General features: G+C 34.3%; 1 protein-coding gene and 1 long non-coding RNA gene across 5 annotated transcripts; both read left to right on the forward strand.

Moving 5' to 3' along the window:
• Positions 1 to 521: 521 nt before the first annotated feature.
• Positions 522 to 7,145, forward strand: LOC123536443 (uncharacterized). Of its 4 annotated transcripts, XR_008368229.1 has the most exons (6): positions 522 to 742; positions 1,028 to 1,256; positions 3,690 to 3,889; positions 5,266 to 5,389; positions 6,066 to 6,160; positions 6,550 to 7,145. It is a non-coding gene; the product is annotated as an uncharacterized LOC123536443 (long non-coding RNA). The 4 variants fall into 4 exon arrangements; XR_008368228.1 differs by lacking the exon at positions 1,028 to 1,256 and having other exon boundaries at positions 528 to 742; positions 6,550 to 7,107; XR_008368231.1 differs by lacking the exons at positions 522 to 742; positions 1,028 to 1,256 and adding an exon at positions 910 to 929 and having other exon boundaries at positions 6,550 to 7,107.
• Positions 7,146 to 14,729: 7,584 nt separating this feature from the next.
• Positions 14,730 to 22,195, forward strand: LOC123536690 (putative ferric-chelate reductase 1). The gene is made up of 5 exons (XM_045320045.2): positions 14,730 to 14,860; positions 15,183 to 15,420; positions 19,261 to 19,388; positions 20,689 to 20,786; positions 21,454 to 22,195. Exons 2-5 carry the CDS (start codon positions 15,228 to 15,230, stop codon positions 21,539 to 21,541), a joined length of 507 nt encoding a protein of 168 aa, XP_045175980.1. The 5' UTR covers positions 14,730 to 14,860; positions 15,183 to 15,227; the 3' UTR covers positions 21,542 to 22,195.
• Positions 22,196 to 25,381: the final 3,186 nt, after the last annotated feature.

Below are 25,381 nucleotides of genomic sequence, written 5' to 3' on the forward strand. Positions count from 1 at the left end.
TTACCAAGCATGATTTTACAACTTTGAAATTTAGGAAAGTTTTGTTTATTTCAATAACTGACGTGTTAATATTTATTTGAATTGTGTCCACAAGGAATGATTACTCTTGCGTTTGCAGAGATATCTTTTCATTTATTTCCTTTGTAATTATACAAATGAGTGGAACATGGAAACGATTTTAGATAAAATACCCGTTTTTGTTTCTTTCTAAATAAAATACATTTAGGATATATTCATATGTGTTTGATTTACCCTTAAAAATCTGCTTCAGATGTTTTTAGTCAGCTTATTAATGGTAGAAAAGTAACTTTTGACAAGCCGATGAAAAATGAAATATCAGTAAGTTAATGCAGTTTTGCTTGTTTCAGTTGTTGCAGTGCCTGGCAGGTAGGATTAGTACAGGTGCACTGACATTGATGGCTAGTTCACGTTTCATCTGTGTATCCCTTTAATTTAATTCTATGGCTTTGACTTCATTGCGCCATCAAACATATCTTTTTTCATAAGGCAGTACATCATTATATCCATAGGAAGGTAATGCAGGCAAAGATAGACTGAACTTGCGATAAATTAAACAGAACATATCAAATATCTTTTTTTATGTTTGGAAGGCGAAATAACACCACAGGCGGATTTACAGTATTTTAGCTATAAATTTGTAAAAATATTTTATATTTATTTCACGTTACGCACAAAACAGGACTTACACGTTTCGAGTTACTGAATTGTCAATAATATTAAGGTAAATTTTTTATTAAATATTACTTTAAAGCAATGTATTATTAGGTTTTCTTTCTAAAATGTTCGATAAATTTGAATGGAAATAATCGTTGTAATATGTAATCAACTTGCGATTTACTTCAATTTGTGTTTTTATGATGAATTTAATTTCATGAGTAGATATCGTAACTTTTCGAAAGAAACGGCAGGTAAACTTAATAAATTATGCTCCCGAAATAAAGGTTAAAAAAATGGTGATCTTAGGTTCAAACAATGATGCTCGTGCACAAAATAATGGCCATTTTAGTGATTCTGGTTCGTCTCAGAGAAATCAGAACAATAGTGGCGGATATCGAGGAGGTAGAGATCAAGTTCATAGAGGTTAAAGTTAAGAAAGTAGGAATTCATGGACAGGTCGTGGAGGAAGATGGGTTCGCACTAGATTTTGGAATGTCAACGGCAGGAGTTCAAATGGAGAAAGTGACTCATTTTATTTGAAACAACAATGTACTTGCTTTTTGACTTTGACATAACAGGTATTTGTGAAATTCATATAACAAATTAAATGACACTAATTAACCTGATTACTTAATCTTTGGAAATGATGCATAAAAAGCGACCGTGAACAACAAAACAACCTTTAAATGCAAATACTTGAACGGATCTGGGGGAATTTGGATCATAGTTAAAGCAGATTGGACAGAAATATTTCATGTTTGTATACTTAATGGTTATTAGGAAGGAATATTTTGGATCTTATATTATAACAGTATTTGTTAATTGTCACCTAATAATCCGTCTAGACAGATTGGTGGACATGTTGTTTACTAATCAGAACAATGGCAATTATATGTAGAGACTTAAAGAGCCGAACACGTGACGCAGGCAATTTTATTGTTGGGATTGATGATAAACTTTTATTATTAAATCTATATTTATATTCCTTTCCATTGGTCTAGATGTAGTCACATGATCACATGATCAATGACGAAAAGTCATATTGACTCGAAGGTGTGTTTACGGTTTGACGTCAAAACAATGCGACGTCGTACACAATTTACCACGGGAAATGACCAAAAGCTGCAGATATTTGTATTTAATGTTTATACTTAAGAGTAGGCTTGATTTAATGATAAAACAATTGTTGCCTTTTAAGTTCGGTCGATATGTGAATTTATCAACCTTATAAAAGCGATATAAACCTCGAGCTGCGCCCTCGGTCCATAGTCGATAATTCCACATATAGATCTCACCAAAAGGCAATAATTGTATATTATTATTAAATCTATATCTATAGTCAATTCCATTGGTCTAGATGTAGTCACATGATCAATAATAAAAAGTCATATTGACTCGAAGGCGTAGCCAAAACACGTGTTGACCTCCTGATGTTACTTCATCACGGTTTGACGTCAAAAAATGCGACATCGTACACAATTTACCACGAAAATGACCAAAGGCTGCAGATATTTGTATTTAATGTTTATATTTATGAGTAGCCTGGATTTGATAATAAAACAATTACTGTTGCCTTTTAAGTTCGGTCGATATATGGATTTATCGACCTGATAAATCCACATATCGGCCTCACCAAAAAGCAATAGTTGTATAGTATATCAGTTTTAATGACCAGGAGAAATTGTACTTTGTGCTCTCCGACAATGTTATAGTTAATGTTACTGCCGAAACCTGTTGTATGATTTTAAAAAAGTCAGGGGTATTTTGAAGAACAAATAAATTAGTATTTTTATTAAGAATTGCCATTATTAAAATAATGATGCGATATATATCAATGTTTACGGTCATAGAAGGTTCACTAATTTGCAATGACTTTTATTTGTAAATACTGGTTATTGAATAATGATGTTCTAAGCAACATTTCTATGTGATAATTATGCTTTTGGCAACAAAAAGTTTTTCAAGGCATTTTTAGATAGATAATTTTCCATTTTAAAAGGCTTTTTTACAAGCAAAATACTATACAATAATGCCAGTTTGTCTCAGAGATTTAACATATACTTTTGTTTTGTTTTCTTCTAAAATACGTTTATTGACCAGAAATGTTTGATATGTAAAGTCCCATGTAAAACATTATATTGTACCCATTTTATCAAATGAACCAGTACCAATTCAACAAAACACGCCTATCAGTGTTATCCGATGTACTGGATTCAGTTGTATGATAATTTGTCTGTGATATTATATCTTCTTTTATTAACTCTTCATAGAGTGGCAATGTACTTTTGTATATTGTACTGTATATTGTTTCAGTTTTAGTATGCTCATGTACATTGATTTGACAATAAAATCTATCAAGTTGCAAAAGAGTCTCATATACTTGAGGTAAAATCAATAATTCGTAAAGAAGACATGAATAATTTAAATAAGAAAACATATCTTAACATGGTTGTGACACAGTGGTGACACAGTATACAAAATAGATAGATAGATAGATTAAATAGATATATCTGTTGGAATTCACAAAAGTACTCGCAAATATTTTAAACTGTGAGTATGAACTACTATGTATTCATTGTTTCATATCTCTATTAAACAAATTTTAGTAAGCATTTACGGTTTAGAACAATTGTGTGGAGGCGTTTTTGTTTATGTGATGGGTTTTGCGCCGTTTTTCAGTAGTATTTCAGTTGTGTAATGGCACAACCTTAACCTATTGGTACCGATCTGCTGTTAAATTTTTCATATGAGTGACCAGAAGTGGAAGAAGAATGATTTTAGACATACTGTTTCCGGGGAACATACCTTACACCCGATGATCGAGCTCCCGTCCGCGCGATCCTTAGATCTGCAGCCTGAGTGGCCTGCGGACGTTCGTTGGTTTTACTTAGATTCCTGCTTATGTCTGAAATCATTTCCAATGGGGCCACTCCAGGGTCTCCCTCCACCGTTGAAGTGTGTTAAAGAGGTATACATGTAATAATAAGTTTTCTTGTAAATTATATATGCAGATATAACACCGAGATGTATCTGACCATGCTGTTGATGATGATCATGTTGTTGCCAGGTTGCTACGGTTACCTAGGTGGTGCGCCTGCTGGAGCTTGTGATGGCATGTCACCAAACCATGGCGCTAATGCTCAGACTGATGCGTCTAATTATACTATAGTGCCATCGGCAAACACGTATGGCTGTGGCGATACTATCAACGGTAAGCTTAAGACTGACCTTTTATTAATAATTTGCGTCATCTCTCAACATAATTTTTGTTATCAACGTCTCACGATTGTATTTTTGATGGCCGAATTATAAAATTACGTTTTGAACGATAATTATATGTTTTTAACGAGGAAAATTATAACGAGGAAAACCCTCGTTCATTTGCTATAGTCATTTTATTTTAAGTCTATCAAATTACTCATTGCGACATTTGATATTTCTGTGGGAATGTCGCAGCACTTAGTTGCTTTATAATTTATGAGCATGAATTAGACTTTAGTAACTAAGCCATTGGAATGAGCATGTTCGTTTTATCAGGTATGTCATTATTGCTTATTAATGTGACAATGAGTATAATGATAGTATAATTCATGTCATTTGTTTTATTTTAATAAGTAAAAGAACAAAACAAAATGAAAAGAAAACAAATTATTTTAGCACAATAGGTAAATATTTTAACGCTACGATTTTGTTAATCGTTTCCTTCACAAAATTTGTAACTTTTTTTCTATCATAGTGATGTAATAGCTACATTTGTAGTCATGAAATTCAAATACCCATTTCAACCCGGATGTCAGATGCAATATTTCGACGCAGTTTAGGTTTTTACGCAATAACTATATGAGATATTTAAAAGAAATATGAAACGATGTTGAAATGTTTGCAAAATGTGATACCAAGCCGGATCTTGTGGCAGTAAATACATATTTACGCACGACATCATAAATTAACGTTGCGTCATGACCAAGTACATTTTTATCGTACAGTCTTGGTGGATAATACAATTTGATCAATGTAAGCTCTGATTATTCAGCAAACAATATGATTATACCAGATCTATATAGCGCCCATTTAATGATAAACACATTCCATTCAAAAGCGTTCGAATACATGGGCAGTCACACAGGGCGGCATTTATTTCCTGCTAGTGCAGACACAGAGCGATCTGACCAGAGGGAGAGGACGAGAGAAAGTTCTCCCCCTCGCCGCCCCCCCCCCCCCCCCCCCCCCCCACCCCCCACCCCCCATGAATAAAGAAAAAGAACCTGTTCGGCTTACATAGCCTAGCTCTATGCGAATACACTATCTGGTTCTTTAACGTGCCCGATGTGTAGCACTGATACAGGCGAAGCCGTCATTCCTGGGAAGAACAAGTACTAGCCTCTTAGAAAATGAGATACTCAAGAGCAACTCACAGATTTCCAGTGTCTGGACCGGGATTCGAAGCCCCGACCTCTGGATTGACAGTCAAGCGTGTTACACCTAGAACGTCGGGCCACCATGGGCAAACAGGCAATGAGCTTTTTACTTATGATCATATGTACGTACATTTAACTCTATATAGCTAGCGTCTGTTTCATTTTTCAGTAATTCTCAGTGGAGCAGACTTTAAGGGGTTCCTATGTCAGGCTCGCTCAAATGCGAGCACGTATTCAACGGTCGGGTCTTTAATACAGACAATACGGTAACAACGACTAACAACTGTGCTGGGGTAACTTTTGCTATTTATAATTGTAACTTAAAATAAAAATCATATGTTTTAGCCAGTCACGTAACTGAACACTTGACTTCAGCAGTAAATATCATTGAAATCGAAACTTTAAAATCAGTCTCTGCCGCGCATCTATCCAAGTTGTCACAATTATACCATTCAGTTGAAGCAAATCAAGAAAATAAAATGAGGTGTCCAATAGACTGAAGAGAAACGCAAGTCAGCTGTAGTCAGGTACCATCATGTTGCAACAGGTTTGCAGATTCAACACCATAAACAACTCGAAACACTGGAAAGTGTCTTATGATATAAATTACATGGATGAAATAATGCCCTCTTGGCCCTAGGTTTACGCGCAAATGCGCTAAGAATGAAAAATTATGATCTATTTTAGGGACTTTTTTTCACGGAAGCTAATCTTAACCAAATTACAGCTGTATAACCGCACGAGTAGTATTTTGCCACCACTAACGGGAGTAGTACATGAACCGTTCTGCAATGTGTTGGACACGAAAAAAAAAAGCAGAACTTGTATAGATTAATATTTAAGAAAATATTCAAATATCATAATAATAATTTATTTTGTTTTATACTATTGCATATTGGTTTAGCAAAACTTGAAATATAGTAGGGCGGTGTAAAAACCCTATTTATATGTGTTTGTGCGATGTTTTAGGGGGCTGCATTAACCCATACTGAGAATGAAGATAAGTCGTCCTTCAAGTTCTCCTGGACCCATAGTGGTGCATCAACTGGCAACATCTACATCGTGTATGTATTGTTTAAGATACATTTCCGTCTAGCGTTAAGCTGAGGTGACGTGCCTGGTTTCATTTGAAAGAAAGAAAGTACTAATATAAATGCAAAAAACATAAAGGGCATTACTTGTGTTCTAATTTCCGTTGAAGTGTACGTCTAAGTTTTTTTTTTTGAAGGTTATTTAAATTTACTCTTTTGATCTTAGTCGAGGTACAATATGTCCTTTTAATAACATACTTAGTAATTTTGTTGCTGATAAAATGTATTTTATCATTTTTCTTACCTTATTGTCACTGTTTGGTACCATAAACATTTTGCATATCAAAATATTACATACTTGCATTTATATATATTGCATGATTGCATTTGTGTACTATATCTAGCTTATTTGGATTTTTCAGATGCACGGTTGTCCAGCAGAAAACAACTTACTGGGAAAAGTTGACTTCATCCGCAATAACATATTCCGGATCAGCAACAACATGTTCAGCCTCGGGAAGTGGTCACACTGTTGCGTCCGTGCTTGTAGTGTGTGCATGCATCCTTCTGAATATGATGAAACTATTTCTGCAGTAGTTTAATAAAAAAACGCCACCGAAAGACTGTTTGTTTGATTAATAACTGAAACCTCAATCGAAATACAAAATGTACTGTTTGTTTTATTTATAAAAGAAACCTTCATTAAAAGACTGTTTGTTTGATTAATAACAGAAACCGCCATCGAAATACTGTTTGTTTGATTAATAATATAAACTTTCATCGAAAGACTGTTTGTTTGATTAATAACAGAAACCTCCATCGAAATACTGTTTGTTTTATTAATAATAGAAACCTTCATCAAAAGACTTTTTGTTTTGATTAATAATATAAACTTTCATCCAAAGACTGTTTGTTTGATTAATAAAGAACCCCCCATCGAAAGACTGTTTGTTTGCTTAATAAATAACCCTCCATCGAAAGACTGTTTGTTTGCTTAATAAAGAACCCTCCATCGAAAGACTCTTTGTTTGATTAATAAAGAACCCTCCATCGAAAGACTCTTTGTTTGATTAATAAAGAACCCTCCATCGAAAGACTCTTTGTTTGATTAATAATAGAAACCTCCATCGTAAGACTGTTTGTTTGATTAATAACTGAAACCTCCATCGAAAGACTCTTTGTTTGATTAATAATAGAAACCTCCATTGAAAGACTGTTAGTTTGATTAATAAAAGAATCCTCCATCGAAATACTGTTTGTTTGATTAAAAACAGAAACCTCCATCGAAATACTGTTTGTTTGATTAATAGTAGAAACCTTTATCGAAAGACTGTTTTATTAGTGAAAGAAACCTCAATCGAAATACTGTTTGTTTGATTAATAATAGAAACCGCCATCGAAATACTGTTTGTTTGATTAATAATAGAAACCTCCATCGAAATACTGTTTGTTTAATTAATAATAGAAACCGCCATCGAAAGACTGTTTGTTTGATTAATAATAGAAACCTTCATCGAAAGACTTTTTGTTTTATAAATAATAGAAACCTCCATCAAAAGACTGTTTGATTAATGATATAAACCATCATCGAAAGACTTTTTGTTATATAAATAATAGAAACCTTCACCGAAGGACTGTTTGTTTGATTAATAACAGAAACCTCCATCGAAAGACTGTTTGTTTGATTAATGATATAAACCTTCATCGAAAGACTTTTGTTTTATAAATAATAGAAACCTCCATAGAAATACTATTTGTTTGATTAATGATAGAAACCTTCATGGATAATGATAGAAACCTTCATGGAAAGACTGTTGTCTTGATTTATCACATTCGGCAATGAAGACCATTATTCAATGTGTATGCAATCTGATATTTTGACATTTTGATTCAGTTCGAAACGTCTATATGACGCTCTTTTACACACAGCTGAACAAAATCATGATCAATCAAGGTAGAGGACATGGGATATGTATAAGATTTTATCAATTGTGATGAACAAACGAAGTCTTTCATTATTGTGCTAGGCTGTGTTGTATGCTTCCAAAGGATCTTTTTAGATTTTAAACAGTATCAAAACAACAGTTTTTAGTGTTGTCTGACAAATGTTAAAAGATCCGGGAATGTTAAAAATTTCGCTCATGCGCACTCTACGTAGGGCAAAAAGACACGACCGCACAATATAAATTACGTTAGCGTTATATCACATTTCAATCTATTTGATCAATATAAGTCTGTATTATGCACAACCATTACTGCCCTGCTCAAAACGAGACAGTTCAACTGATGTGCTGTTGATTAGGGATTCATAATGATTATTTTTGAGCAATTTTGATCTTTCATCTTGACAAATTTAGGTTAAAGAATAATGAGAAATTAAGATTTTCCATCTATATAAAAAGATTACGTTTGCATGGATATTTCACAACAATTTACAACCTGTTGCAATTAGCTTACATGGTGAAATCACTAAAAGTCGAGCTTATAAATGAAAAGTTTAATGAAAATCAATTAAAACAGACATATGATTTTCATAATTCGAAAGCTGTTGATTTTCGACATGGTAACAGATTAATTAACAATATCAAAGAAAGTGGTGACTGCAGCAGTCAAATTCAACTGGGGACGGGAAGTGGGGTGTTCTTCTCTCACATTTTCTGTTGTTAGACCATTTTCTCTATTATCTTTATTTTTTGTTGAATTTAAGTTAAATTTAATTGTTTTATTAATTGAAGGTTTTTAATTTCTGCGCATAGTATATTTTCGGTAATATTTAGAGTATAAAAAGAAGTCCAGAATATAAACATGAGATGAGATGATTATATAATTATTGGGTATTTCCCAAAAGTAAATAACCACCAATTGTAATTTAAGTCCTGATATGATGCAGATCTTAGAATTTATATTGTTTTTTTTCACTATGAATATTATCTTAAATGAATTTTCTACCGAAGTTTCAAAGGACCTCCTTATAGATTTTATTTTCAATTGAGGCATCGTGTGAATTAAGAAACAGCCCAGCCACGTGATATATTTGTTCGAGCGCGTACTAAATGGAATTGATGACTGAAGGGCAAAACTCAGTAATACCCCGATCACAAGAACGCTTCTTGGTAAACTCATACGGCGTACGCACGGACATCGTTGACTCGTACGAGCGTCGTACTGATTTTTTTGAATTCGTAGATGAATCGGGAACTCGGCGAAAATGGTTCACCGAACTCCCGAGTGCCCTACTAGCTTGTGAAGGTTTACGAAGTCGGTAGCAGCGCGCAAGAGGTCGTACGGGCACCGCACGGTGTCCTTGCGGATTTGGAAAACTGCGAGGCTTGCTGATGCTCGCACGACTATCGCAGGGGACTCGCACGGTCAACATACGATACAGTACGATATTAAGGACACCGTGCGGAGTACCGTGCGAGCGTCGTAGGTACGATACGGTCGGGCTCCTTGCGAGCTCCGCACGACTTGTCTGCGATGTCCGTACGGAAATCCTACGATTGAATCCCCTAAAGAACGTACGGGTACTGTGACAAGACGCTAAAATTGATGGACTCGTACGATTTGTTTTAAAACTGTACGGACATCATAAGGACGGCTACGGTCGGTAGATCTACCCAAGGTCTTCTGGGATCTTCCAAAAGTTGCCTTTTTGCTTATAGGTGTAGAAAAGAAAACACGTTCAGGAAACATTGAAATAATTTCCTCCTTTTTATATTCCGTGTTAACATTCGGCTGCCCTTCCTGCATAAATCCAAAGAGCTATACAAATTAATGTATTTATACTTCTTTGATAATTATTAAAATTTATGATTTCATCTTTTCAAGAGTTCAAACTGTATGTTGCAGAATGTCCTATAAAATATACGAAATGATTTAATAGAGACAGTTGATGTAAAGTCACGTTTTTAACATTCAGTTAAATATAGGTTATTCTCGAGCATTGTCATAAAGTATATAACAAAGTACTTCAGGTCTATGGCCCTCGAGATCATACAAACCTAGGGATATCATTCCGCAATGGCGGGTAATAAACGAATGTAAACATTTGATGCTATTTTGTGCCGGGTGTTTTTCGTTATGAACTACAAATCATGTCTTAAGAAATTTTAGGATCGTCGTAATGCATAAGACAGGGGATAACATGGAGCTTAATTTTGCATCATGACGTGACCTTACTTTGTCTGTAAACGTATTAAGTAGTAAGATTGAGTTTTTGGAAATTGTCGAATTGATGTCGTTTTTAAAGGATTCAATAGTATCTTTTTAATGAGCTTTAATCAATAAACAAGCGTTCGAACTTACCTATTATGCCAGATGTATGACAGTTATACAGCTGTTCATTCACGGTGTCCTATATTTTGCTCTGTCTATTGACACGTTCTAGAACGCATCTATCAAATGCTATAATTCATTATTCTGCGTGTCATTGTTAAAATTTTATCTTCTGTTACGTTGGAATCCATTCTCTATAATTAAATCAAAGTTTAGAGAAACAGTCCGGAAACTATTATACCAGATTTATATCGAGACACGTTCAAAGGCGCTTTAACATACCTGTGCAGCAACACAGGAGGCCATTCATCCTCTACTGGTACAGAGAGAGAGAGAGAGAGAGAGAGAGAGAGAGAGAGAGAGAGACGTGCCCAGCTAACTAAGATATTTGCGAATAAGTTCTTTAACGTGTAACTGACGCATTAAATAACAACGGTAAAATAAATAGCTAGTTTCATGTTAGATGCAGAAACTGCTCTCTGTTTGTTTGACACGTCTCCTCGAAAAGAACCGCCATTAGATGAACTGAGATTCTTGTTTATTTACTTTAGTTTAAACTGAAGGAATTGATTAGAGAATCAGTTCGCTCAGCAAGATTAGAATTCGCAATATATTGATTAACATTAATTAATATCATATTGTTTTCATCCCAGTAGATTGCCAGATCTGAATAAGTTTGTTCTTTTGTTTTGGGTTTAGCGCCGTTTTTCATCAGTAGTTACCTAACCAGCGTTCCTGAATCCTATACCAGTACAAACCTGTTCTACACACACCAGTCTGCGCCGCACTACCGCCGTGATTTGATACATAAATCACAGACTCCGACCGGCGCACCAGAATAAAAGAATTTTTAGCCGGATGATTTCTTTTACTTAAGTTTCATATTATTTATAACAACCACGCAGAATTTTGACATGTTTTTATATTCAATTTTTCATCGTTATTAATATTTCATTCTTTACCATGGTTCCTTGGTAGAATCTCTGGTGCATTTCGGTTGGACGCAGTTTTCGGTAGGGATTTATCACATTTTAACGTGCGAGCCAGTTAAATCACGTTACAAAACGCAGCATTTCCAAGTGTTACTTCGTTAGAATTGATCGGATTAATGAGCACCAATTATTATAAACTTAAGCAATAAACCGTATTTTTGGATAGTTTCTACAAAAACAAGTAGTTTAAGTTCTAAAATAAATTAACACGTATCAACTGTTAAAGGGAGGGAACCACTAGTGGTACAGTCAGTTATTATGTCATGGATTAACGCTGTTTCATTACAGCAGCAACAAAGTAAGTATGAATTTTATTCTACGAACGAAAACTTTTAGTCCAAAATTGTAGAGTGTTTAAAATATTTGATCCCCATCCCTAAATTGCTGTATACAAAGTGTATTACAATGAAATTATGGAATCAATGATAGCATGTATGCATTTTTTGTTCGAATATGTTCTGAAGTAAAGCCTCAATATCATATGCAAATGGTAGGGTGATACTGGCATATACCGTAGTGCTGATCATTACAGGAAGGAAGCGATATACGTTTCTTATTAAAAGTGCTAAAACTCAATTCCATCTCCATAAAGATATACGCATCTAGCGCATGCGTATTAATTTATTTGTTTGGATCAGCAAAATATTTAAGAAAATCTATTGGGAGCATAGAACACAACCAAGCAAAAAGTAGCAGACTCGGTTTGACGGAGTTTGTTCATAAGGGTAATTAAATGTGGAACACCACCTCTCATGCCCCTAACACCGGCTCTATCTCTATCTACTCTATCATAGAGATATATCGAATGAACTCTCTGTAGAGAAATTACCTCTTGTTTTCAAAACATAAACATCAAGCTATAAATATGCATATATTTCACAAAAAGATATATTTGAAACAATTTCATCAAAGCCACATAGTCATTATCATTAACTGTTGATTTGAAATTTCGATATGAAGGAAAAAGATGTAATCAAAGGAAAATATATTTCTACTTAGACATATGAAGCAGAAAATGTGAATGAAAATAACTCGTATTGGTTCAATATAGCTAAATATAAAACCATGTTACAGTGTGATGCCTTATCATTTGCAAATAAATTCGTAGTTGCACCGAAATGTTTAGTAGAGAACAAGAGACAACGAGTGTTTTCCAAATTTCAAGAACGATTTTAGGGGTTTCGAAAGGTTTTCAGTCTTCAGGGTATTACAGTTACAAACTTGATACATGTCTCTATCCACAAAATACGTCAGAACCTGATGTCAGTTTGTAAGTTCTCTTTAATCACTTTCATTCGTTTGTATGACTGACTCAGTGTTGTTATTGTCGTTAACTGTATTAGTTAAGTGATTATTTTACCTGCGTAATAGTTCAAAATGAAATGCATGACGTGACCTTTTACAAAGAGAGATTACGCAATACGATGAAATGAATTATTTATACAATAACAATATAATAGAACTGTATTATTCATGGTTTGTAATTAAATACACGTTTGTAATATGTCATATATGCCAGCCAAAAGTTTTAATTTCCTCAATTTACACGCATATTTCAGTTCATGCCCATAGTATTGTATATATATTTACATAATTATACATTATGTTCATATTTTACACAACTGAAGTATTGAACCACAAACGATATTTGATTTTATTCCGAATTTACGCATACAATTTAAGTTCAAAACCCCTTCTTGTAACAAACATTAGTGTTTTAAAGTATCTGCGATGTCATTTTATAGTGTTAACACACTAGATTGATTCCAAATTCTGATCATTTTATTTTAAATCGTTGTAGACTTCCCACGATTAGGTATTGGGGGATGTTGCAATTGTTATCATGACAATTTACTCAATAATTGCATATTGTTTAGTGTATAGGTCTCACATAATGTGAAAGATTTACATAATTACCGAACTAAATGATGTATTGATATTCAGGATCTTGTTATCAAAATTTTATAAAACACATTTTACTACACCACTTTGGTACAAGTAATTCATTTTAAACATTTATTATCAGTATTGAGTAACGGCTGGCTTACAGAATGTCCGTGGTTCTGCCAAAGTGCTCTGCCTCTGTCTGACATTATATCCGAATAGGAAGTCTCCATATGAACTAAAATCGCGTCAGTGTAAAAACAACACCCTCAGAAAATGGCCAAGGTGTGCAATTTATTTGAAAATATTACAGAAGTACAAAAATAAGTTAACTCATCTGTTTTAATGGTATACTAGTATTTTTGAACAATTATTTTTATGTAAATTTACACAATCCGGTACAAGTTCAACCATTACAATGTAAAATAGTTATTTCGAAATATATCATTTAATAATTCTGTGAAACAAAATGAGATACCTGAACGTCCGAAGGCCAAACAATTGTTTTACTTTTCCTAGAAAAAGAAAACGTACGTCAGAGACATTGAAGAAGTTTGTAAATATCACAGACCATAATCTGTATTGCGACTTTGAATATGGTACACGTATTTGGCCATTTTGAGCATGTCAGTAATAAAGTCAGTCTAAATACAATATATTATTCTATATCTATTTTATCTATCCAATCGTGAACGTTCATTTGCCACACGTTACCGTACAATATATTACCTTATTGGACGCACGTGCGTACAAAAAACCTAATTTTTTTCCGTATTTGGACGATTCAAAAAGTCCCATGTTAAACTACGATAAAGCCCGAAACGCGTGAAAATGTTCCGAATCACAGTTATCAAAAACTTAAATCTCACGAAACGACTGTCGCCAAAATGACCTGATGCCGAAACCGTCAGTAACCAAAGAAAGTCTTTAAATCCAATTTTATCCAGCGTACACGTCAACGGCATATGTGCACAGCATTTCCTAAAACTTCCAAAATCAACTTTAAAGTGACACTTTTCGAAAGATATTATAAATCAGATCTATAGCGTTAAATGTCTACAACATATCTAATAAATATCATTTCATTACAGATTCATTTTTTTTCATGCACAGAAAGCTTTATCAACGGCATATTCCTTTAACTTACAAGTGGTAGCTTTTATGACCCAGCTTTTATCTAAGTAAGGTTTTCGACAAGGTGATCACTCAAGATTACGTTCAACAAGTTTTGTTGGTAAGCTTTTTCACTCAAGACTGAGTTTGACAAGGCGGTAGGGTAAGTTCCCAGCTAATACAGATCAATCACTCGAAAAAAAAAATCAACGTGATTCTTTTTCAATGAAAAGTAAAGACAAATTCTTAGTTTTTTTATAATTACATAATTATAGACATGGGGCAACTATCTTGTTAAAATACACACATTCCGACAGTGACATTTATGACAACGCAGATTCACTACTGTAATTCAAACCGCAATACAGTATATATTAAACCGTTTTAACAAAGATTCTGTCATTTAAGTGTCATTTGCAAGACAAGTTGTATTAATAAGCATATACATCTAAGGATATTTTGTGGAGAGGTATACACATTTTTTACATTTAAGCTGAAAATTCCTTAAATGACTAAAGTACAAAAGAAAAAAATTTGACCTTAATATTTGTTAATTCGAATTAATCACTATAACTGTGAAAATCAGTTTTCATAAAATGTACGGGCATATGAAAGTAAATGTTAAGCATTAAATATAGTTACCACACCAGCCTATATGTAAGAGTATTTAAATTACTGAAAACATGCAAAACAATGAAAACCATAACGCTTTTTGATTCATGTCAAATCAATTCAATTGAAATGACGTTTTATTAATTTCGTGACAAGCAAATAACATTTAATATCTTTAGAATAAAGTGAGCAACTCATAACAGACGGGGACTGTACACAACAAAATGTATTTGATCGCGCTAATGATGATGTTTATGCTGGTGCCAGCTGCTTACAGTTATCCAAAAGGTGCCCCGCCAGGAGCTTGTGATTTAATGTCACCAAACCACGGCGTTAATGTTCATGCTCAGACTGTTCCGTCTCCCTACACCATAACGGTTTCGCCATCTACATATGTCTGCGGGGACACCATTTCAGGTAAGCTACGTGCACTTCTCTTTTAAAATTGCCAACAGAAAACATATCCCTCGATATTTCCATTGCTTGTTGCCATGTTGCGGATTTTCATGAATGTTTTAAACCAATCAAATTTGTGGCCGCCTCTTAACGTAGCTCTTATTGAGACTTAAGTTGCATGGACTTCCTGGTACCAACAATTGAAATTAAATTGAATATTATGCCAACGTAAGACAATCCGTTATAGTGGCAAATTTCTGCATAGCCGTATGCGAAATTATTTCTGTCCTAAATATAACGCGCATTTATTATGCGCCACACAGACGTTAAAGTTGAACCTGCCCACCGATGAAGATAATCTGGGAACTTGCCTGTGGATGGAGAACATAAGGCGACCCTGCCTGAGGATAGGGAACACCAGTCGAGTATAAATGCAATTTTAGTTTATTGTTCACTGTTTCACAGAAAACCCGTTTTTTATTAAACCATTCTCGAGTGCTAAGCCTTCTGGGAATCGCATGAATCTGCAAAACTAAGACTATTTGATCCGCTCCTTAAAGAGGCTAATGCCTTCAAACTTATTGTCAGAAAGTGGTCTCACTTCTATACGAAAGATACGGACGACGCCAGAAGGTTGCAGCTTTATATGGAATCTTGACTTGATGTACATGTTGTATAATGCGACCAATATTAAAAATTGCATAACTTAGTAGACGAGTACCATGCTAAATTTGTAGGACACGATCGTCTGCCACCTTCGACAAATTAGTGTATCACCTGAAAGAGTCACTCATGAAAAAAGGAGCAATGTGAATTGATAGAAAACGCATCCTAGTTTACTGAGTATTAGGTTGGAAGTCCATAATACAAAGTGCCCCGAGTTATGATGGCTGGTAGAAATTTCGATATGTTTGACAAAGGCGTGTATAAAGATTCAATCACTTGTCAGCCCCAAGAAACTACAGAAATTGGGTGACAGTCTGTTAATTTACTTGTCATCTGATCTATAAGACGAAGATCCATGCTATATTGCCTAAGAATTACTTCCCCTACAATTCCAGGCGGCGTCTGGCCGACTGCCGTTCAAAGCGCCGATGAAAACTTTGGCAGTCCTCACGTCTACGACGCTGCCACATGTCTGGTCTAGATTGAATAATAAATTTCTCACTTCCCTAGGAATTTACCAGAAATACTGATACACCCATTTCGATAATAACCATAGATTCAATCATCCAGGACCTCATTGCTTGCAGTATATTAAAAGTGCGAGTTCTTATGATAATAGCGTGCATTATGCGCCGTGCATAGCGACTATATTTGATACGCTTTAGGATTCTTCAGCTGGTAGAAGAAGTTATTAAAATGTGACAATGAAAAAATATATTGTAAATAAAAGAAAAATAGGACAGTTAATGAAAGGCTTACATAAAGGAATTAGGAGCTGAAAATTGCAAAAGATTTTTATTATTTCAAAAGATAGCTTTTTAGGAAAATAGGAAAAATGTATAAAGAATTTATCCCTATCCTATTCAGCCGTAAATAAATTAACGACTGCTAGAGATTTCCAGCTGAGTCTTTACCTGTGTCTCTATGTCATGCTGCGTATATTTAGAATATACTACTGCAGACGAAAAAAAGATCTACAGCATGTAGGACAAGGGAAGTAACACAGTCTAAGGGCAAATTCTGTGACTGCCTCTTATCTGTAAGAAAAGGGAAGTAACACAGTCTATGTATGAATATCATTAAATTTCGTGATTGTTTTACTTCATTGTCAAACTATGGGCCTTTCATTAGAAGATATATAATATAATTTGTCGAAATGTTTCGGTTACAAGACATTGTTTTGCATATATTGTTTGAAAATGTGAAAAATATATGCCGTCGTAGATTCCAACGGTATCCAATGCACCGCAATAGCAGTTATAGCTTTATAAACCTTTTTAATCCAATCTTCAAAATATTAGCCGACAGTTCTCCGGCGACTTGATGCTCTGCATCAAAATTTTACTCGTTTATTTTATATAGTTTTTAATGTCACCACAAACAGTTCTTTTATCGTAATGTTTTTTTTTTTCATGATAGGCTGTTTTCATATTTTTGTAGTTTTTGGTCGCATACTTAATGAATGTTTTCAAACTCGGATGCATGTGGCGATCTTTTTGGTATGTTTTTGTTTAACGTATGCACGTTAATTTGGAAATCAGTGGTAATTAGCGACTAGCACCACTCCATATTAAATCTGTTCTAGGTAGTCCAACCGCAGCGTGATTTGCATTTTGCACAGGTAAACATAAACTCCGTAAGAATAACACAATTGTTTAAAATGATTATTAATCAACTGTCTGACAGTAAATATCCTCTTTATAATTTATTGTATACAACCGTTTGACGCAGTAATTTGATTAATTTTTCAGTGAATTATATTACGCGTGAATTCGCCTGTTTGTTTTGTCGTTTTGCCTTAAATACTGTTTTACTGTGTCTATATATTTTTGTGTAAATGATTTACACATACATAGGATTTCGTTTTGGGAAGCCTGTCATGGAACTCGGCTTTTCTTATAATGTGAAATCGCTTGATTAATGATAATATTATTATTCAACTTTGGACTGTTGACGGTAACAGTGTCCGTAAGAACTCTGTGAGTTACCTTATGACAGCTATGCACGTTCAGGTGAAAAATCCTGACAAGTTGTTTAGACATATTTTAGAAATCATGATCATTTTCGCCAGTAAAACAGAATGAGTTGTATGTAGGTACTTGAGAATAATTTTGAGAGATATTTTTAATGCGACATAATCAAGAATAACTAGAACCTACCTTATTTTTTGGAATTCCTATTTATTTGAACTGTGATAAAAACTGCTTTAAAAGTCATTTCCTTTAAGGCTGCAAGCAACAAGACAAAAAATTATACACATATGTGTTGATCAAGATAATACAACGAACCAAGCACATATTATATAGTCCCATGCCTCGTTTAATTCTTATCCGACATTGTTTGCAGGGTTCTCCCCAGAAAAAAATTAAGGGATAGCTGGTTGCACGCGGTAGCCAAACTAGTGTGTTTGTTAGGGGCTTAAGGGGGTTGACTTTTTAGTAAGTTTAACCACATATACTTTTAAGTGCAGTTCACAACTGACACTTGTTCGCCAATTTATTCATCCACTTTCCAGCATTTGAATCGCTATTTATCATTGCACAAGTAGGTCACACTATCAAAATGTCTGTTAAATACAAGTCTCGTCATTTTAATTAATCTGAGTTTCCATATTTTCTTATTATTTTCCTTGACAACTACCGGAATTTCTGACAGGAAACACCTGCATTTTACACAATACCGAATAAGCAAAAGTATCGTTGTAATTTCTGAAGACGTACATCCTGCTCAGTCATACTTGGTTATCAAATGAACATGTTGAATGACTTTTTGTCAAAATGTGAAAGAAAAAAATGTAATCTATAACTCTGATGTAAAACAAAATGGCGTCATTTAAAAATCTAACGGAAGTGGCTTCTCCGTATTGGCCCTCTCTTTTGAACCAATCAAAATGCTTGAAATCCGTATTGGCCCTGTTTTTCTCGTATTGGCCCTGTTTTTCTCATATTGGCTCAGTTACGTTTTTTATTAGCTCTGTCTATTTCATATGATGTTTGCAATTGATCTAATACACTGTGTAATATTGTAAAGTTGAATAATAATATTGGATATTTGTTTGTCTTTGCTATTAAAAAGAACCAAGGCTAAGGTATTTGGCGTTGTGGGATTCGCCTGGCTGGGATCACTTTTTTATTTACTTTGTTTGGTAATGATGATGCACGGCGAGTTTTATTGATGATTTGTTTTATATTCCAGTAACTCTTAATGGTACAGCATTTAAAGGATTCTTGTGTCAAGCACGTCCGAATGTCAATAACTATTCAACGGTTGGGTCTTTAAGCGACACAGACCCTTCAGTGATAGCGAGAAACAGATGTTCAGGGGTAGGTATTACATATTTTGCAGATTTAAATATCTGTTACTGTTTCAATTCTTTCGGCAATATTTAAAATATTATTAAATAACATTGGCGTATTATATGCTTTCTTTGTTTACGTGATGATATACGTGTTTTGCACGAGCCTATTGAGATATAAGCGTATCTTTATTATAAAAACAATGAAATTTAAACAAAAACCAGGTTTAATTTAGACCTCTGTAGCCATCCCGAGTGAAAAATTAGTGTTCAATAACCTGTCCGCCATTACGCGACTAGAACAGATGGCTCATGCGCTGATTCCTTTAGTAAAGTCAGGCCTATAAGCACACTACTAAAGGAAGGATCGTTAAACTGATAGTAATCTGGAATAGCAATATCAGAAGAATGTTTTTAATTAAGTTTACATACGAAAAAAAGGAAGGCCGTTCAGGTTTAATACTTTCAACAATATCGACTGAAACCTTTTCATCAAAAGACAGTTGAAGCCTTCTACTGTCTTTTGATGAAAAGGTTTCAGTCCTGAAGCAGCAATGCTATTTTAAAATTATGTATTTTGAATACTGATATTGGATTTTTAAATCAAAGTGTCACTTAAATACAATAAATTCAAAATAATACAGATTAGATTGTCTTCTATATGACATGTCTTGATATATGCAAATCGGACTATGAACGAAATTTCAACAGAAAAATACAACATGAAATTTCGCCGAGCACTTTTCAAGTCCCTCTAGAATTAAACCTGGGTACAGGATACGGTAACGTAGATCCAGCAATGTTACGTACGTGAAATTATAACAGAAAGTGCCATATGGTAGAAAAAAGTAAATTTACAACGGTTATTTAATTTTATCTTCATTCTAGATTTTTTCTATACGCGAAAAAATGCTGTAAAACTTGTGATTTTTTTAAAATACATTATTCTCCTCTGAATGCAGATATATCTTTAATAATGATACAAAACGTTGCCTTGAGTAATACAGTTGATCGCTATGCATTTAAAGGATGTTTTTTATGTTGCTTAAGTTAATGGACTCAAAATGACGGTCGGCATTTTCCGTTTGATTACGTATTCTTCGAATGTGAGTTCGGCATTTTCCTGAGTTCGGCATTCTCCGGAGTTCGGCATTCTCCGGTTGTAATTACAGAGCAATTTTCTGTAATGTCATTAGGATACCAAAATAGCATAAGGAGAAGACGTTATCGCAGGGAAACTGCCGAGTGTCGTTACGGTTCACTACTGAAAGATATTACCCTTTAAATATGGCAATGTATGATTTCTAGATATTTTCACCTGCTTTTAGGAAGGTACTTCCCTTACACATAGTGAGCCCGGTAATAAATCTTCCTTCACGTTCTCCTGGACGCATAGTGGTACAACAAACGGTGACGTCTATATCGTGTATGTATTATGTTGATTATATCATACTTGATTTCTTTCATTTTAGGCCGGGAGTATTAAGTAATTTATATTCGTCTGAATTATAGTATTAAGATTAAAGAGACAAAACGTTACATGATGTAAGTCTATGATTATGATATGGGGTTTCAATTCTTCAGAAACTGAAATGAATGCACAGACACGGATGAAGCTTTGCTTTTTTTTTGTCTTGAATAGTACATGTAGCATCAATCGATTATATCCACTTACTGTATAGGTAGCTTTCAAACGTTGCAATATATTTAGACCACAGCTGATTTGCCTTTATTGGATAAGCTAGTCTGGGCATCTAGTCCAACTCTTAATGACTTTGATTGAGTTTCTAGCCTTTGAATCCAGTCTCATTCTAAATGACTTCGATTTAGTTTCTGATATTATCAACTGTTAATTTTCCAAAAGAAAAAGAAAGTTAAAAATTGTCAAACATAATTGCTTTTCTATCAAAGTTAAATGTTATCAAAGTTAAACCGGCTAATTAAATTGAAATAAGAACTTTCCTACTAATAACTGAATTTTGTAACTATCATTTTACGATCTCAGTGTTCGGTAACATATAAGATTGTATATCAAACCAACGCGTTGGTAATACTTGTATGTTATGTATACAGGTTATTTGGTATCGTTTCAGATGCACGGTTGTTCAGAGCAAATTGGTATTCTGGAATAAGTTGACTTCATCCGCAATAACATATTCCGGGACAGCAACAACATGTTAAGGGTCTTGTTCCATTGCTGATAGTCATCTGCTTTTGTTGTGTGAATACATCATACCAGACAATATGAGGAAAAAAAACTGTACCTGAATATGGCATATTTCTAATGATGCTCCTAATCAAACAATTTTATTCTCTATTTTTTTCTCAAGTATTTTCAGTGGAACATCATGTACATAACAATGAGACTTATAATATTTTGTATTTCTACCTTTAATACATAAAAGTACATAACAAAGCTGATGCAATGGCTAGAAAAAATCCATGATAGGGAGACAATTACTTCGAAGAACGCAGTTAGTTTGTAAAACCAGAGATTAGTTTACCATATACAGTTTTAATTTATACACATTAATCAGATAATTTTAAATCCGCCCAAAAGCATGCCAGAATTTTAAAGCATTTGGAATGATTATCACTGAGTGTGTACTATACTAAAGGTACGTTGCAATTTGCAGAACAATAACGTCGCCGTAAAACAACTCGCTCATAGGTATGACGTAAATTCATAGAAACTTTGAAATACAAGTTTAAACAGATTTCATAGGTTTAATAGTTTTAGTATACTAAATGCATTATAACAGCTTTTATTAGAAGAACAATAGAGATGTTTGGATTACATACAGATGTAAAATAAAGATTTTTACATAGAAATAATGGTCTGTTGTAACATGCCCGTTAATTGCTACACGTAAAACAACACGGTTATGACTTTTCAGGTAGGTTTTATATACATGTATTTAGTACATTTTGACGTATACTACCAAGCTATGGGGAAATTGTAATGTTCATTTTCGCAACTTATACGCTTTTTCATATAAAGAATTAAATTCTACACGTTAACTTACTCGTACTATACTGATCAGACCTAAGACCATGCGCAGTTATATTGACGCTGTCTACATACCGGTTTCACCGCCTCGGTAGCCAAGTGGTAGAGCGTCCGCCTTGAGCGGGGGAGGTCGTGGGTTCAATCCCCGGCCGCGTCATACCAAAGACGTAAAAAATGGTACTAGTAGCTTCCTCGCTTGGCGCTCAGCATTAAGAGGATAGTGCTAGGACTGGTCAGCCCGGTGTCAGTATAATGTGACTGGGTGGGGTATCATGCCACGTGTCTAAGGCGTGATATTCCAGTGAGGCATCACTATAAAGTTGGGCATTGTGCTCACTGCTACAAGTAGACACCGTCGTTTATATGACTGAAATATTGTTGAAAAAGACGTTAAACCCGAACTCACACACACACGCACGCACGCGCACACACACCGGTTTCGAACATAGAACTTTAATATTAAAGTGCATTTCATCTACAAATACCTGCAAACTTAGAAACTTTCTAGAAATATGTATACTGGAAGTAGGATGTTTCACATTCTGGAAATGGATGTATATATTTTACCCAAACTGAAGCAAATAAAATGATTGATCCAAATATTTACCAAATGCAATTAACTGTAAAAATTACAGCCATGTAGAATGAAAAATAACAAAATTATAGACATATGTGACTTGTTAGCTCGATGGCCGGCGTCTGTCTGTCGTCTGTCAACATTTAGCTTGTGTATGCGATAGATGCTTTATTTTTCAACTGATCTTCATGAAATTTTGTCAGAATTATTACCTTGATAAAATCTAGGCCGAGTTTGAAAATGGGTCATCTGGGATAAAAAACTAGGTCACTAGGTCAAATCAAAGAAAAACCTTGTGTATGCGATAGAGGCTGTACTTTTCAACTGATCTTCGTGAAATTTTGCAAGAATAATTACCTTGAAGAAATCTAGGCAAATTTGAAAATGGGTTATCTGTGGTCAAAAACTAGGTCACTAGGTTAAATCAAAGAAAAACCTTGTGTATACGATAGAGGCTGTATTTTTTTCAATTGATCTTCATAAATTTCAGTCAGAATGATTGACTTGATGAAATTTTGGTCAAGTTTTAATGTGGGTTATCTGGGGTTAAAACTAGGTCAAATCAAAGAAAAACCTTTTGTATGCAATAGGGGCTGCATTTTACACCGGATCTTCATGAAATTTGATCAGAATGTTTGCCTGGATGTAATCTGGGTGAAGTTTGAATAAGGATCATCTAGAGTCAAAAACTAGGTCACCCTATCAAATTAAAGAAAAACCTTATGTACGCAATAGGGGCTGCATTTTACACCGGATAGTCATAAAATTTAGTCAGAATGATTGCCTTGATAAAATATAGATGAAGTTAAAATACGGGTTATCTGTGATCAAAAACTAGGTCACTAGGTCAAATCAAAGAAAAACCTTGTGTATGCAATAGAGACTGTATTTTTCAATTGGTCTTCATGAAATTTAGTCAGAATGATAGCCTTGATAAAATTAAGGTTAAATTTGAATATGGGTCATCTGGGGTCAAAAACTAGGTCGCTAGGACAAATAAAAAAAAACGTTTTGTATGCGATAGAGGCTGTATTTTTCAATTGAGGTTGATGAAATTTGGTCAGAATGATTGCCTTGATCAAATCTAGGTCAAGTTCGAATGTAGGTCATCATGACTCAAATACTAGGTCACTAGATCAAATTGAAGAAAATTGTTTACACTTAAGAGACCACATTTTTGGTCCAATCTTAATGAAAATTGGTCAGAATATTTGTTTCCATGAAATCACTAGGTCAAAAATGTTTACACTGTTATGGTGTGTTTCACAGGTGAGCGACCTAGTGTCATCTAGGCCCTCTTGTTAAGTTAGGCCTATATGCTTATATATACACTGTATATATACACTGTAGAATATTGCAATTTTGCCAGCATTCCACCTTTGTCCCCCCCCCCCTTCTTTCCACACCCCTCTCCCGCACACACACGCACACACGCACGCACGCACGCACCAAAATAAAAACAAAACAAGAAAACCATTAATTCGTGAACTAAACAGAACTATTAAAGAAGAAAATGCCAGCTACAATTAACACATTTAACATCCACCATCTTGAACCAAATCGCATGCGTATGATGAATAGTCTCTATATTGCCACAAAAAGTCAAGACTGGCCCTATCAAAAATGCATGTTATGCATTACACATACCTACACTATTGAATTATGCCATTTATTGCAGGTCTTTCGACCAAGGGTAAACAACAGTGTCTATTTAGCAATATGTCTAATATCGGATGTTTTAGATTGGTGTTGAACGTTAGACAACTAGGACCACTGCTAGGACGATAGATATTTCAAGGGGCTTATCTCAAAAAAATATATGATATTTATATGCAGCTGGAAAAACAAGCCTATAACATAATAACGGTGATAATGTTTGGCTTATTATGCCCCCACTTTGCGATGTGTTTTTATATAAATGCCTTTGTATGTCCGTCCGTCCTTAAAAGATAATTTGTGTTACACATAAACCCAAAAGTATTTGACCTACTTTTATAAAATTTTATAGCAATATTATTCCACATTCGAAGTTGCGCACCTGAATTTTTGTTTTTAGCAGTCGAAATGAAAAATAGTCAGAATGTTTGTTAAAGCAAAATCTCGAAAGAGTTTGAAACACGGTCATCTTGGCTCAGACACTAGGAACACATATATGCATATTATAGATATTTAGATAAATAAAAACATGTGGGAATTTAATAGTCACTTAGATAAGTAGAAAAACATATGTGCCAATAAAATTCATTTAGATAGAAGATTAAAAAAAAAACATGTATGCATATAATAGTCATTTAAAGAAATGAAAAAAAAACATGTGTGAATAGTCATTCAGATAGATATAAAAACGTTTATGCATTTAACAGTCATTTAAATAAATAAGGTTAATATCATTGCACATGGCATTGATATACGACATGTACATGTGAAGACACCC

The sequence above is a fragment of the Mercenaria mercenaria genome, chromosome 17, assembly GCF_021730395.1.
Source record: "Mercenaria mercenaria strain notata chromosome 17, MADL_Memer_1, whole genome shotgun sequence".
In the NCBI taxonomy this organism is placed as follows: Eukaryota; Metazoa; Mollusca; class Bivalvia; order Venerida; family Veneridae; genus Mercenaria; species Mercenaria mercenaria.

What these genes read in the sequence shown, in the direction of transcription:
- LOC123536690 (XM_045320045.2), top strand. Translation starts at nt 15,228, where the DNA reads ATGTATTTGATCGCGCTAATGATGATGTTTATGCTGGTGCCAGCTGCT. An exon ending in CGAGAAACAGATGTTCAGGG is followed by an intron (nt 19,389 to 20,688) that starts GTAGGTATTACA and finishes ACCTGCTTTTAG; the next exon opens with GAAGGTACTTCCCTTACACA. An exon ending in AACGGTGACGTCTATATCGT is followed by an intron (nt 20,787 to 21,453) that starts GTATGTATTATG and finishes GTATCGTTTCAG; the next exon opens with ATGCACGGTTGTTCAGAGCA.